Source organism: Ruditapes philippinarum, unplaced genomic scaffold, assembly GCF_026571515.1.
Source record: "Ruditapes philippinarum isolate M1 unplaced genomic scaffold, ASM2657151v2 ctg11098_1_1_1_1, whole genome shotgun sequence".
NCBI classification, from domain to species: Eukaryota; Metazoa; Mollusca; class Bivalvia; order Venerida; family Veneridae; genus Ruditapes; species Ruditapes philippinarum.
Window position 1 is genome coordinate 4136 of NW_026855059.1, and position 16344 is coordinate 20479.

Sequence of the window (16344 nt, forward strand, 5' to 3'; positions counted from 1 at the left end):
AGTAATTTTTCAATGACGCGTCCATAGTGTAACGCTAACATTAGCGCTCTTTAACGCTATGTTTCTATATAGCGCAAATGACGTCACGTCAAAGTGTTATTACACTAGTGTAATATCGTTTTTTATTAAATGGCTTTATTACACTCCTGTGCCTTGGTTTATGTGATAAAGCAGCATATTAAAATTTGAAAATGAATTTATTGACTTTTAAAATTGATCTATCTAACAGCGTCGTACTCGTTAGAGGTGTCATTTGTAGGTTTATAATTAACTGATGATACTTTGCTTCTTACAGTAAGGAACAACTGGCGAACAACCGGTGAATGTAACTGTTGAAGTAATAAATTTAAAAATCTAAAAAAAATCATGATCTTTACAGCTGAATCAAATAATACTAAGGAAAGGGATATAGATGTAAACATATCTTGGAATAAAGTGGTAGTTGGGATAGTTCTTTATGGAATTGTGATAGCAACAATATTTGGCAATACACTGGTTTTGATCGCCGTGAAAATAGATAGAAAGCTTCAGACGTCTTTCAACTACTTCATTGTAAACCTGGCTATAACAGATGTGGCAGTGGCCGTGACTGCTATGAGTTTCCAAGCAACACACATGGTCTTTGGATACTGGCCTTTCGGAGAAGTTCTCTGTGCTGCTTGGATCTTCTTTGATTATGGTTGTAGAATAAGTTTTATTTTGTTATCTTTTAGACTCCTACATAGTCATAGACTGAAGTTATTTAAGTATTCGCAATTTGCTTTTATCTGAAATATAAAGAAAATCAAATAACTTGACTGTTCTTATTTGTGTAATTTAATATTAAACTGATATATACCCAAGACATCTTGTTTAACCGTTGAAATAATCTTTTTTTTTTTAATTTTACAGTAACTTAAAGCTTTCCAAGACTTATTCTAACCGAATTTCATAAAATTGCATTCTAATTTTACATGCAGCCTCAAAATTCAATGCTATTTTTTTCTCTAGAGACCAACTTTCGATTTTTAAGAAAATTAAGATATATTCGATTATCAAGTTAAGTGTTGGATATAAAGTTATTAGCAATTAAAGTAGCAGAACATAAAAGAGTGGTATTTGTGTTTATCATAATAAATATTATACTCATATTAAAAACGTCCATGAAGCAAATCATGGTTCAGCGAAATGGTACTCATGGCACTTGGCACAGAACATAAATAAATCAAGCTTTCTAAAAAATTAAAATATAGCTTTTAAATTATCTGAATAATTTATTTTTTATTATGGAGTGTTGGCTGAACGAAGAGCAGTGTTTAACTTTATGCCAGTGGTTAATGATTTTTATTGATTAACTATTGAAATGTTTTTTCTTTTTTGCGGCGGATGCGCCCTCAGGCGCGTTCAGAGCTATGTCATCTACACATGGGATTTCGTGGGCTACAATCGCGCAATGTGTCCTCAACCGAATAACAGCCCACGAAATAGTACATGAATTTGATCCTATGAAACTCCCATACTTCGTCGGGATATCTTAAAAACTTCAATATTTAGCCTTTTCAATTTCAAATTAAGATATCCAAGTTAAAATATAAACGTATTTGATTGATAAAAACGCTGTAGCCCTGTAGTATAACTGCGCAATTATGCAAATAACTGCTGAAACGATTTACCGCTGTCGAAAAAGTAGGACAGCAAATTATGCTATAATTAAGGAGTAAGCTCAATAATTCCTAGAAATTATACGCAGGAAATAAATATTTCCCCATTAAACAAAACATTTTTTTTAACAGATCAAAAGTTGTTCGTGACTTTAGAATAACTCGCGCATTGATAAAAGAAGAACTCTTTTAGCTGAATATCCATCAGTTATTAATAAATTAGACTACAGAACAATGGTTAGTATTATAAATATCTATTTTTGAAAATGCATGTAACAAGGGAGTTTTTTAACACTTTACCACCATGTCGTCTTTCATGGTAATTAGTCGCTGGTAGAAACCGGCGACTATATTTGTAACAGTTGAATATTAAACCTATGGTAGGAGAAGCCCTTAAAATCTAAAAATAAAAACATATCAATCATTGAACAATTAAAGACAACAATTATTTTTCAGTAATCTCAAAAATTCAAACATATGATAGCTTTGCTCAGTGAAATGAAATATACACATATTGACATCTTAAAAAGCAACATTACAGTTTTCATAAAATGAATCAATAACGTATGCCCAAGGATCAGTCATTGAATATTAGGGTAACTTTTACTTTTTTCTATGTGTCAAGCATTGCTATTTTATAATATATAAATCATGATTGATATTTGAAATGACACTTTAAAATTTTATGGTTGTTTATATTTTATGAGACCTATTATATTACATTATTTTATATAATTAAAAACAGATTCTCCCTGGTAATTCGTAAGAATCACGTGACTACATGTTTATATATGTTGTATATCGTTATAAAATCTATTAATAGTAACAGATTGCTGATAAGATATGCAGGTAACGGTTAATGGTTGGCAAAGGTATGCATGGTTACTGATAAAATGCAAATCATTGTAATTTTGTACAGATAAATACATAAGTTATTTTTCATTAATCACTTTCATACTTTATATCATTAGAAAAACCTGTTTACTCATATTTTACACATTAAAAATAAATTTTCAAAACATTTTCCTTTCTTCTTGGTAAAGGGTTAAACTTGGCCCGTTCTGTCAAACTATCGACAAGAAAGTTCAAAAGATTAGTTTAGGTTGAACATCCCAAAATAATTTTATGCTTTAGAGGCACAGTATTGAAAAATATAATGGTAATCGTTGATTTCGGTATATTCCGTCGGTTTCCGTCACGCAGGTTTCCAAAACGTTATGACGTTAGGGTCCGGAATCGTATTAGATACATAGAAAAAACAAAACAAACTATCTTTGTGTTGATAGTTTATCGCACTGAAAGGCAATTATACGTTAATTTTATATATCGAATGTAACGATTGGAATAAATGTTTTTTCGATAGCACATAATAATGATGAACAACACTTTTACAGTAAAATTGCATTGTTTCATGAAATAATTTAAACATATATATTTCAATAGTCACTTTCCAACTTTTCGATGATCGGTAATTATTTGTCGGTAATTATCTTAATCTGAACTAGTAACCTATTAGGATTTCAGTGTAAGGTACAACAGTATAATTATGTATAAAGTACAATTACTAGAAGATTAATTACTAGCATAGCACTTGCCTTACAAGCCTCAGTGGCAAACATTACTCAACTCATTGTTCCTCTTATTTTTATACTTGAACCATTAAACTTATATTTTCTTATATTTATGATAATACAATCATTTTTCTATCCGGCGACTTGATGCTTTAGCATCAAAATTTCTACTTGTCTTTATTGAAGGAAGTTATTATATCAGTTCTACTTCCGATTCTTGTGTTTTGTTTACATAGTTTTCTAGGTCACGATATGAGTTAACCTATAGCCTTCGACCAGAAGATAAGACTATTCTAAAAATAGATTCTTCATCATCTGTGCTGACTTTCGGACGAGTACACATTATACATGTAATAAACCAGCGGATATACTTACTTTGTTTACATGCAATACTTTAAGAAATTCTATACAATTGTAAGAAGCAAACAAGTTGAAAATGGAATTTTTAGTGTGAAATTGAAAGGGACAACTAAACACTGTAGTGCTTAAGTGACGTAAATGAAAAAAAAATCTAAAAAAATACACCATTAATTGCTGATGATTTTAACAAAAAATATTTTTAATGAAACATATCCAAGAGAAATGAAAATATAAATGACTTATATTTTATTGTCTACATGCCCACAATGATATAACACGAAGCAATTCTAATTAACATTCTCACATGTATTATGTATTATGATTGAAGTTTATTTGCATGGTTTTATTGTAGAAATATTTCGTTGACATTTTTTTTCTATTTACATATCATTTCTTGGAATAAAACAATGGGACACTGATTTACAAGTGACACTGATTTACAAGTTTGACCAGAGTTTTTATACATTCATTTCATTCTGTATTTAAAAATTTGGACTTGTTCTGCTTGAAAGTAGAAAATCTGAATTATATCAGAATGGGACACATAAAATATATTGCTCTACAAATCTCGAACATGTATGGAACAAATTTTCTCTGTTATATCTTTTGTGTTGTTGTTTTTCTAAAAAAAAACACCTTAATGTCTCTCCGGTTGCATGTCCGTCGCATTCAGTGCTGCAGCACTTTGATTTCTCCTTTTTTATGTAAAGTTTTTTTTTTATTTCGATTGCCAACCTATTGTAAACAAATGAATTATTATTAACCTTAATGCCTTAGTTGTGCCGGCAGAGATTGCATTATAAACAATAGTAATACCAATTAGACACAAATAAAAATGGTTCATATATCTTTATATTAACTTAATAATAAGACTAAACGACAGCTATAAATCCTAAGGATTATAATAATTTTATTTCTTTTCTGTAATGACAAAATGATTGTCCAGTTACTTTAGAGATTTTCTTTCGAATATATTGATGTAAACAATGCCTCTTTTAATATAATTCGTGAAAGTAACGAGAAAAGCTGCTTGTGAACAGTGTAGGCTTTTCTAATTATTGTTTAATTAATGCTAACCGGAGGCTTAGTGAAAATGTAAATAAAAAATAAAAAAGTGGAGTTAAGCTATTGTTAAAACAGTATGCCTCCAGATTCATGCTTATTATCCTTAAATTATGAAAATGAATTTAAAAGTAAAATATTGTGAAGTGAAAAAAAGAGTTTTTTTTACCTATTGCAAACGGTTTTTACAATCCACGTTTTTGGGGCCAGGCAACTGGAAAATGCTTTTCAAAATGTACAGATAAGCAATTTTGAAAGCTATTATAATATTTTTTTTTAAAAAGTAATTGTGCTCGTGTTATGCAGATAATTGCTACGATATTTACCACATCACGTGGCTTACTTAATGAGCCGGGAATTATTTTAACTAATATCATGCGTTTTTCTTTAGGTATGACTTTTGTGTCAGTTTTCACCTTGATTCTGATCTCGGTGGACAGATTTTGGAGTGTGACATGGAGTTACAACTACAGGCGTTTCCATACCAAAAAAAGATGCATTATCAGTATGTTTGCCATTTGGTAAGGCATGCAGTATTTGATTACTTTTAACGTTGCCTTTATTGAGTATATAAGTTTGACAAAATTACATATTTTTTCATTCAATGTTTTCTTGATATATTTTAGGGCGTTCATGTTAGTATTGTGGGTACCTCCATGGCTTCTTGATCGGCTAAAAAACAGTTCACCTAATGAGTGTTTGTGGGATCCTTCTCTGAATCAAGAATTGGTTTACGTTGTAGCAGTGCTTGGACATCATCTCCCTTTTATCACTATATTATATTGTTACATTCACGTGGCAATATATTTCAGAAATAAGATTAAACAAAATTTTGCAATATACCGAATTCGACAGTCACTGCAAAGTCCCACGGCGTCCGCATCACAGAATGAGGATAAGAATCGGGAAACAATAAGTACATCTGTTGACACCGAAAGTGAAACAAACGATTCAAATCGAACTGGAAAAGCACACACGAAATGTGTCAGTTTCATAAGTGATGAAAAGCAAAATACATGTGAATTAAAACCACAACACAAAAGTATGACATATAGACGTTTAGAAAAAGAAAAGAAGATATTTTACTCTTTGCAATTAATTGTTTTATCTTATGCATTACTATGGTTTCCATTTCATATTGTATTTGACATTTCTATTTCAAAGCCAAATTTGGTGCCAGAAATTTTTTGGCATGTAACATTTTGGATGACATACGTAAATTCGACTGTAAACCCAATAGTTTACACATTAAGCTCGCCAGGTTTTCGATTAGCCTTTATTAAAATATTATGTAAGAAATAAAGTAAAAGTTAATATCCTTATATCATTCATAATAATTTTGACATTGGCATAATTACTAAAATATGACTGTTTTATTGCGATACAATATGTAAAGTTGTTTCTGTTTGTTTTGATGCAATTGCAAATAAATCATTTGATGATATTATCATTGTTAAAATATATACTTATTTATTAAGAATAAAGTCATTTGTTCCATTAACATACGGTTTTCTATTGCTCACACCTAGCACGCACATACGTGCGCTCGAATTCCTGCCTTCCCACCTACCTACCTTCATACATACATAAATACTAGTTTACATTTTATATAAATTATTTCAAAATATAGATGGGTAGTATCATGACATAAATAGTAGGTTTGTATTAACCCACGTCTGTCTGTCTTTTTCTGCTTGATTACGTGTGTCTTATGCCTTGCTTAAATTCCTATTTTTGGATTCGAATGCTTACTGTGAACAATTACACCCCACACGCAGACAAAAAAAACGAAGAAAAAGAACCCTGCAAAAATAACATTGTTTCCGTATTTTAATACAAGATAAGGAGGATAATGTACATGGAATGCAGCATAACTTTAACATACACACTACATAATCCACACTTATTAGGGTGGACATTTCTGAAACAATAAGAACACAATTGCAATAAAACAATGGTTGTCTTTCTTAGTATTTAACAATTTTTAAATGCATACGCACATCAGTAAACATTTATCATCACATTGCGTTAATTGCTATATACATGTATACAGAGGATAATTCTATCTATATCCTCTTCGTCTAAGGATACAAAGAAAGGCGTCCACCAGGGTCCGCCAAAAAACTATGTCCTTTGCCTTTCTATCAAGTTTTCCCCAACTATATCCCAACTCTTGCTAGCTGAATAGATTTTTTAGAAAAAAGAAAAAACAACACAACAACATAAAGTTTAACACGTTTGTACGATTGTAACAATTTGGTTCACAATGTAAACGAAATAAAATGCAGTACGCTAATGATTAATAAGGTGATATTATTGGTAAGCTACTAATAAAACGATCGTAAAGTTTTTCTCTTTTATGAAACAAACAAATACCAAGAGTGTCAAACATTTGTAGAAAAAGTCTTTTCTGTTTGTTTGTTTGTTTTCCGGTCATATTTTAGCCGTCGATCCACTTTACCGGCTTTTCTGGATTACTAACCAGAAATAACAAATTTATCCGCAAGTACTAACAACTTAGTACAAGTATGAAAATACAGATTTATCCTTAAGCTACTGAATTTCATCAGAAACTTATCAAGCTTCCGTTTGAGGAACTATCAATTATCAATATTAGGGTTTTCAAGATGAAGTTGTGAAGGTGGTACATGAAAGCCAATAGTAGCAAAGATTAAAAACTTTCAGCTCAAATAGGAAAAGAGATTACTATGACTGCAGAAAGATATGGTGAAAATAACAGTTAATGTAAGTAGTGATTAATTGTTTGCTGTGATACAGTTGGTTTGTTTGGCAATTGGTACATACAGCTTTCCCGCAATTCAATAAGGTCCTGTCCTTGTTGAGAAATATTCATCAGCTTTGTTAATTTAGATACAGGGATTCTTTACATCACTATGTCAGTTTGATTTAATTTCAATTGAATGATAATCTGCTCGCGGATTACATGAATTATAATTATGTCTTTCGATAATTGCACAAGTTTTCTAATACATGTACAGTAAAATCTCTCAATTTAGACCACCATCGGGACTGGAACAAATTGGTCTTAATTGTAGGGTGGTCCTAATTGTGGATATTCTTATCATTGCTTACACACGTAATGATCAGGGTCTATTTTAGTCATTTTGTTGGAACAAACAATATGTATCTTAACCTGCAAAAACAATATGAAAGTATATTATAATGTAGAAAACATATTTCTGAAGAAATTTAATATCCAATTTTCTTTGTTCTGATTTCAATAGTAATTATTATGATGCACATAATTCACATATCATATCAGACATTATTTCTTCACAAAACAAATGTGTTTAAAGCAACATTTAACCACTATGAAATTAACTTCCTCACCTTTTTTCATTAAATATCCCATAAATAACAGTTTTTGACACTTTGTGAAATCAAGTGTCATGCCTAAGAGCAATCAAGCAGATATAAACAACATAACAACATATTTAAGATCTAGGAAGGTGTTGATTTTAATATCAGTGTTCTCAATAGTTAGGTCAAATAAAGAACAAAATAATGAATTGGGACTGAATTTGGTGGTCTTAAAAGTGGATAAGTAAGGTGGTCTTAATTCTGGATCATGTAACCATTGACATAAAGAACAGAATATTCTGTTCTTTTTAAAACTGGTCTTAAATCCGAGGTTGTCCGAGGTGGTCTTTAGTAGGGATTCTACTGTATTTACTTGTGCACTTTTGTTTTGCAATTCATGACTTTAAATAGGATATTTCACATTAGTATATTTTTGAACAGAACGCAATATTACCCTTAAATTTTATTATTTTGCTACGATTTGCACTTTTATTTCGGGATAGGTATATCTAATTACAAGACTTGAACATGGATGATAAAGTAGGCTTATGGAATAAAAGAAACACACAATGCACTCAGTCATAAGCATCTCCGAACGCTTGCACTTTGAATTGAATTAAATCGATATACTTTTTAAGCCGTATTGTATTTGTGCCAATTGATAGATTTATACTTTATATATGTTTGTGATGTTTTTGAGAATATATAAGGCATGCATATAATGTTTGTGATTTATATATAAGTCGTGCATATTCTTAAAGCCCTATAATATTTGTGATATATACAGGTCAAACGTATCTTTAAATCCCCATAAAGTTTGTCTTATTATAAAAAAAACTATAAAATATGCGCTATATTTAGCTTATAAATATTGGCAAAGCCCTATAATGTTTGTGTGAGCATATAGGTCATGCATATTCTTAAAATGTTAGGTCAAAGTAAACTTAGATAAAGTTATTACGTACGTTTCGCCATGGAATAATGTAATTAATAACGTGTTTCAGACAGCTTTATCTATAAAGTTTATTTGCCGTCTGTAGTTCTAAATTAATTTCTTATTTAAAACTGAGATTTAGTAGAATTACAACTTATTACCACCACCCTTAATACTGTTGAAGTCCCAATCCTTCACAAACATGACTAGTATACCTACAAATCAAAAAGAGAAAGAAATGTGGTATGTGTTTGCACATTTCATTAGTATAATATCATAATTGTATAAACACGCCATGTGATTGTGTAATAAATGATATATTGTACTCTATATCGGTCTCCCAGTAGTAAGTCAGTGCTTAAAATTATGGTAGAGTATATTTGCAGTAGCAACTTTGAAATGTCAATCGATAAAATACTAATTTGTTTCATGTCATATATATGTACGCTTTCCTTTCGTGCAAAATGCTTGCATCTAAGTACTGTTGTGAATTTGAACTGCATAATAATTGGTAAATACTATTTTTATTTTCTTAACGATTAAGTGGCAGAGTTTTTTTCTTTTTTGTTAACATAACTCGAAATGGTGGTAGGATGGTCATTGCTTTCTTGTAAAGATTGACTAGAGCAGACATTTTATATATTTACAAATAAAGTTATTTTACAAAGCAATGGTATGAAAATTATACTTTGTATTTTTTTTCTCATTCAAGTACGAACATATTTAGGTCGAAAATATAGCGTGATATACAGCATCATTTCATGAACACAGACAGTAAGTCTTGTAAAGATAATGGCTAGGTCTTATTCAATATGTTAGCTGATCGTCAGTGGAGTGTAAGAGTACACTATATCATTTACTACACAATCACATGGTGCCTGTCTGAAGGCATCATGCAAAGTTAGTTGACAGTATGATTTTCTAATTCTAAAATTCTTAAAATTCTTGGTAAAGTAGCAAATTACCTTAAAGTTTGTTAATTACTTTTTAAGGGTCTATAAAGAGTAACCTCATTTATTTTGAGCATAGATGAATACATTCAAACATACATTCAAAGACACGCATATCTAAATTAAATCGAAAAAGCAGAAACGCATGCTGCATTAAAAAAAACAAAAAACAAACAAACTAAGAGGCCTGTGATCTATGTAAAATCTCTCTAAATTTTTCTAGATATATTCTTGTAATCTGTAGTCTAATAAATGAAAAACTAATTCTAGTTATATTGTATTTAAAATAATAAATGCATTATCAATAATGCAATGTCCACACTCACAAACTTATCATGAAATATTTCTACCATTTCCAATGCTTGAAAAAAATCAAAAAAAAATCTACATTGTTAATTATTTTTTGTGTGTTTCTCTCTCGATTTGGTTTTTGTACTTAGTTTGTTAAATACTTACATGCGTAGCATTGAGAAAACAGACCGAGTAATAGCATAAAAATACATAAATAAATAATACATTTAGACGACAACTGTAAAATGCATTTTCATTGGAACCATTAGACATAGTGTTTAATTTGTTATATATTTGAGACATATATCATCGTACGTATCATCTAATATCATCCACATAATATGTCTTTGCTTTTTAAAGGTTTTTAACTTTTAAATTTGTCATTTTTCGTAAAAGAATCACAAAAAAAAATTATACTGAGTTCTTTTTCATTACAATAACAATTTTGTACGATTGTACGAAAGAAGATATATTTCAATTATTTTTGAGTTACAAGAATAAACAGTTTCATGACTTTCAATCTGTCCTGGTAGATAAGGTAAACGGAGTGCTAATATCTTCTTATCATAATTTATAGAATGACAACAATTATAAATTACTATGACAATTTACTGTTTAATGGAATCAATATGCAGATTTTTTTTTGTTCTTTTGTGTGTGTGTGGGGGGGGGAATTATTTTATTGAGTAAATATCGTAAAGTTCATAAAACTAGAGCAATGACTGACCGAATAACTGTTGAAAAACGTGACTTTAATTTTACCTCGCATGTGATGATCGCACACATTTCCGTTTTTCCCCTGTTTTTAATGGAAGAAAATCTCGTTAATGTACATTATGTTTCACAGGGTTTTAAAAAAATAAAATTATTCAGCGCACGTACGCGTCTCATTCAATTAATTGCATTTCAATTCAAGAAAATACTATGCTATTATTATATGTTAAAGAGACTATATATTTTATCTTCGAGTTGTTTGTAATCATTTATTGTACTATTTTAATCTAGTTCATTAAAATGCCTGCAGACAAAATAGTAAATAAATTAAGGTTAAGAGTTTATACTGTAGAGATGCAAAGGGATAATTCCCGACTTTTTAGTTAATGCATCAAGCTCACCATCTGAACATTTAATGTGGGGGTATACTTTATTTTCACTGGTATTTTCTTAAACGTTATATCCTACACATAGGTCACACTTGATATTAAGATGCTTTAAAAATGTTTTAAAATTTTAAGCAATTGCTTATAATTGACGTAGCAGATAGATAAAAAGATATATTAAGACGACCTATCGTTTTGATAATATTTGATGTTTCATCTTGTTCTTGTTTTTATTCTAAAATTTTTCATTTATTTTGGCTATGTTGCTCTAATCTAACCTTCTTAAATGACAAACAATTACTAACACACAAAACCAAACTACAATTCAGCTATTTTAAAATCACTGCTAAAGTGAGATCATGATAGCAACCTGTGGATGGATCGCACATCAAAATCAAAATTTTACATTAAAGTTTAATTAATAAATGAACTGTTTAAAATCAAATACATATTTTAAAGTTTATATACATGTTTAAAGTAATCATTGTTGCCTTAATAGTATTTTATTCTGTAATATTGATTTCTGGGAATGGCTTAAGAACTTGCTGCCCAACCCATTTGCATTTTGATATATACTCATTATTTGTATAATATGTTTGTAAACATGTATTTGATGTAATAAAATATGTTTAAACTAAAATAGGAGATAGATAATTATAGTGTAAGTGTGGACATGTGGATAAACATTCTAACTGCAAATCATACTGTATAACGTTTAAAATATTAGTAATGAAAGTCTTCTAAATCCAATGCATACAGTCAAATCGATACGAATATTCCGAATAAAGGTAAAATATTCGTGATATTTTAGCGTATTCCATACCGCGTGGCACAAACATTTTTTGTATAATTTTCATTTGAATAACTATAGATTATAAAATAGTACGTGACACATGAATAAAATGTAATATGAAATTTAGATTCGAAAGTTAAAAAAAAGAACAACAAAAAATAACAACAAAAACAACAACGTACTGTTCATTATGAAATAATTAACACATATGAAAATTAATATTTAGCATTTTGAAGCATAACAAGAACCGGTTTTAGTTAGAATGTTTCAGTTGCAGTCAGTCAGTGCCAGGGTGTTCTTTTTTTGTTCGGGCAGAGAATTAAATTTTCAGAGAGAGAGAGAGAGAGAGAGAGAGAGAGAGAGAGAGAGAGAGAGAGAGAGAGAGAGAGAGAGAGAGAGATGCATCATTCAACATAGCTCATGTTTTTATAAATCTAAGAAATCTTTGAGAAAAAGAAAATGTTTTGTTTGAAAATTCGTTAAATTTAATGCAGAAAAATGACTCAAATCTGTGCCAGTAATAGAGACATATCTTTGACGCAAAAAATAATGATAACTACAACATGTAAATAATAAATTGACAGCAGCTGTGCTAAGAAAAATTATTTTTTCTCATTAATAATTTTGTAGTAAAACAAACAGCACTATCATTCGAGTCATCTAATGTCACCAACAAAACATGTTATTGCTTTTTACGGCAATATTATCATTTGTCTATGTAAATACATTCTGTCTTATCAGCTATCAAATTATTGGTTACAAAAATATTTTGTGTTTAATTATCTTACAGTAGTGCTTATTCATATTCATAACAATCCAGCGTGTAGCAGGTTCATTCAAATGATTTCATTCATTTTATAATATTTTATTTTTTTTCGATTATGCTTATTGAAACACTCCCGAATCCATTCCTGAAACCAACAAGTTCCAGACAATGAGCGTAAAAATTCTTACTCAATGAACAATAGCTTTCCACTGACTGGGTTTGAGCCCACGCGGCCGGCAATCAAGCAGGGGCCGCGTGACCGAGTGATTAATGCGTCGGGCTAATAGTCTTATTTCATTTGTTTACTATAAGGTCGTTTAGTAATTAAATATTTAAAAGAAAAACACATTGGTTGTTTTGATAAATTATTCACGTGTCTGAATTAAAAAAGTCATTTAATATTACAAAGTTGTATACATATTTGCTGAAATTCAAAAAAGTCATGTACAATATATGAAGTAAAATATTGAGATATTTAATTAAATTGTATAACTGATATTAATGAAATTCATGTTTAGAATCATAGCTACAGAGAGTTGACATAGCTGCAGCCAATCAAAACACCTTTCAGCATTTAATATGATATATGATAAATCAATCATATCATGTGACCGATTCGTTTTTATTACCTCTTATGAACTGAAACATTGCGTTTTCATGGTCATTATCTTATAAAAATAACTAAAAAATAAAGAGAACAGCATTCATATTCGACCGAGATATTTTGCACTTCTTTAAAATTCAGTCCGTTAATGAGTATTGAGATTAGTTTGTAGTTCACACAATTAATTGTTAAATATATTCGCACGCCACAGTGTCATTTCTGTGAAGCAAAAGAGATTTCCGCTGTCTAACATTTTCCGTTTAATTTCATGCCACTCAGATATTGCTTATGTTCATTTGTCTTTAATGTTTACAAATTGCGTTATCTTTGTCTGTATACTTTTTTCTGTTCAGTTCACATTTACACTTGATCTGCTGATACTAAATTTTATAATCCTGACCATCTCATTTCCCTATCCACACAACACTTAAAGATACTCCTACTGAGGACAAAAAACCTTAAAAACCACATTAAATTTGAAATTCTTGCATAGGTCACGTGATGCACTTAAAATAGAAAAGTAAGCGAGAATAATAAAGAAATATACTAAGAGTTAATTTCTATTTAAAAATTGCTTTTTTATCATGATTTTTTTACAACGTTTTGAGTGGCCATTTATACAACAAAACTAATTATTCTGGAGAAAGGGAGTAAAGTAATGATCTGAAATTCCCACAGAAGTTATTAGTTCAGACTTACATCAAGTAAGTACACAAGTTATCAAAGGAATATTTCAAGTCCATTCATTCTAAAAAATACCTCAGTTGAGTCCCTTTTATTTCCAAATTTGACAAATTTCAATTAAGACATAACATTTTAAGCAAACATTTCAAAATATGTACAGACTGAATTCGTTTGTACAATTTGTTGCTATCAGAAGTATCTTAGATATAAAATTTTTGTTTAATAAAGGCCTATGTAGTGACCGTTTTGTAAAATAGAGAAAATCGAAATCAATAAATATCGCCATAAACGGCTAAATTGAAAATATTGCGGGCTTGGTTTGATGAAATCTATAACCGAACGACATTGAAAATTATGGCAAGCTTAATTCCATTCCACCCTAGCACCAGCTTACATAATTTACATTTAATTTAAACATGAAAATTGTGAAATATTGAATTGAAGAAGACATATGTATATCTGCAGTAAAACCGTTTACAACGTTTTATTTTCCAATATATATCTTTTTTTAATGCGTTTATTTAAGGTCGCCGCCGGAAAGCCCATATTGGCGACCGTACACTCAAGTCGGGCCATCCTAGAGCGTCCCGCCGAGATTTTTTCGTCGATTTTTTTCAGCTTTTATTGGTGGAGGAAGACCCCAGGTGCCCCTTCGAGCATTATTTCAGGCTCGAGCGGGCACCCAGGTAGAACCACCGACATTCCGTAAGCCAGCTGGATGGCTTCCTCACATGAAAGATTTCGACCCAAGTGAGGATCGAACCTACAGCGGTGAGGGACCAGTGATCTCAAGTCAGCGATCTTAACAACTCGGCCACGGAGGCCACGGAGGCCCCTCAAATATATATCTTGTCGTTTTGTACTTTTTATACTTTTTATACGACTTGTAGGTATGTGATCATTGTCAGGATAACAATAGCCAATCAAAACACAATATGATCCAAAACTTACCGATTAGATGGACTCGATAACCTGTCGATCATAACAAAACGACTTAGAATGCTAAAAAAGACCTAAAGATGATTGTTTCTTAATCATAACAAAAAGCATTGACATAATATTGTGTCAGATGTCTTTGTTTAACAAAAACTACGTTTTTTTGTACTTTACTTTCCAAAAGCATAGTGTAATGCACTGTAATCTAAGGGGGGGGGGGATTATCATTATGTTTAGCATACTTATTTCTAGAAACTAATATTTTAAAAGGAATTCTAAACAAAGCCATTTATTCTGGCTTGCTTTACAGGCATCATCATTTATAACAAAACAAATGTTTACAAAACAAGCCATTGATTATTTCAGTGTAAGCCGATTGCAGTATAAAGCTTAGATAAAACAGTGGATTGATTGTATTGTGAGAAAAATTAAAGTTTATCAATGATTGTTACAGTGTTTGTCCAGTTAATTCGTTTTAATGACTTTTATAAATGTATTAACCATTAAAATGTTTAAATGTTTGAACAATGTCCCAGACAGCAGAAATGCAAAACACAAAGAATATTCATAACATGATAAGAATAAGTACTGCATACAATTTGCTTTTGCCTTGTTATTTTGTTCATGAAAACAAAACTGTAACAAAGTTTGCCCTTAGTGTTGTTATCACCACGTAAAATATTAAATTTCGAAGAGATTTCGAAGAGAAGGAGTAACTATATTTTATATGAAATATTCACTATAATAAATAAGCTAATAAATTAAATTAAATTTACAAAATCTATTCTATAATAATTCTATCCTAACAACTGTCTATTCACATTTTATTTTGATACTTTTAATTCAATTTTCAAATTCTGCTTTTATATACCCTTTTTAGTACATGTTTTCTTCTATGCGTAGTTTGTATTTACATAATCTAATATCAAAGTCCATCCCGGACTCCTTGCCGGTAGTCCTATGTTGCTGGGTCGTGTAGGGGGATATCTTTATTGAATAACATCCTTCTTTGTTGATCTGATTTTTCATATTCTAGTTTCGTAGGTTTTTTTTAATAAAACTTCTGGGGGAAAACTAAACACTTACAAAGAATTAAATGAGTCTTTTTCAATTTAATTAATTAACAATGATATCTAGCACACCCTTCTTTTTTGTTTTTTGTTCATCAATAGTCCTTAAAACAAATATCTGCTTAAATAATGTTTTAGCCATGCTTAGTACAATAAATGATACACGTCAAGTTTATAATCAAAAGGCACTCTAGGGGTCCTATAACTGTACATCAGTGTATGTGAGATTGTTACTTAGAAAGTCCAGAATATGTGGCACATT

The 16344-nt window shown here is 30.3% G+C and overlaps 1 protein-coding gene across 1 annotated transcript; it reads left to right on the plus strand.

Moving 5' to 3' along the window:
• The first annotated feature begins 346 nt into the window (after positions 1 to 346).
• On the plus strand, positions 347 to 7377 carry LOC132741983 (muscarinic acetylcholine receptor M5-like). The gene is made up of 4 exons (XM_060730257.1): positions 347 to 724; positions 5025 to 5154; positions 5260 to 5894; positions 7319 to 7377. The coding sequence occupies exons 1-4, from the start codon at positions 367 to 369 to the stop codon at positions 7375 to 7377; spliced, it is 1182 nt and encodes a 393-aa protein (XP_060586240.1). The 5' UTR covers positions 347 to 366.
• The last annotated feature ends 8967 nt before the right edge of the window (positions 7378 to 16344 follow it).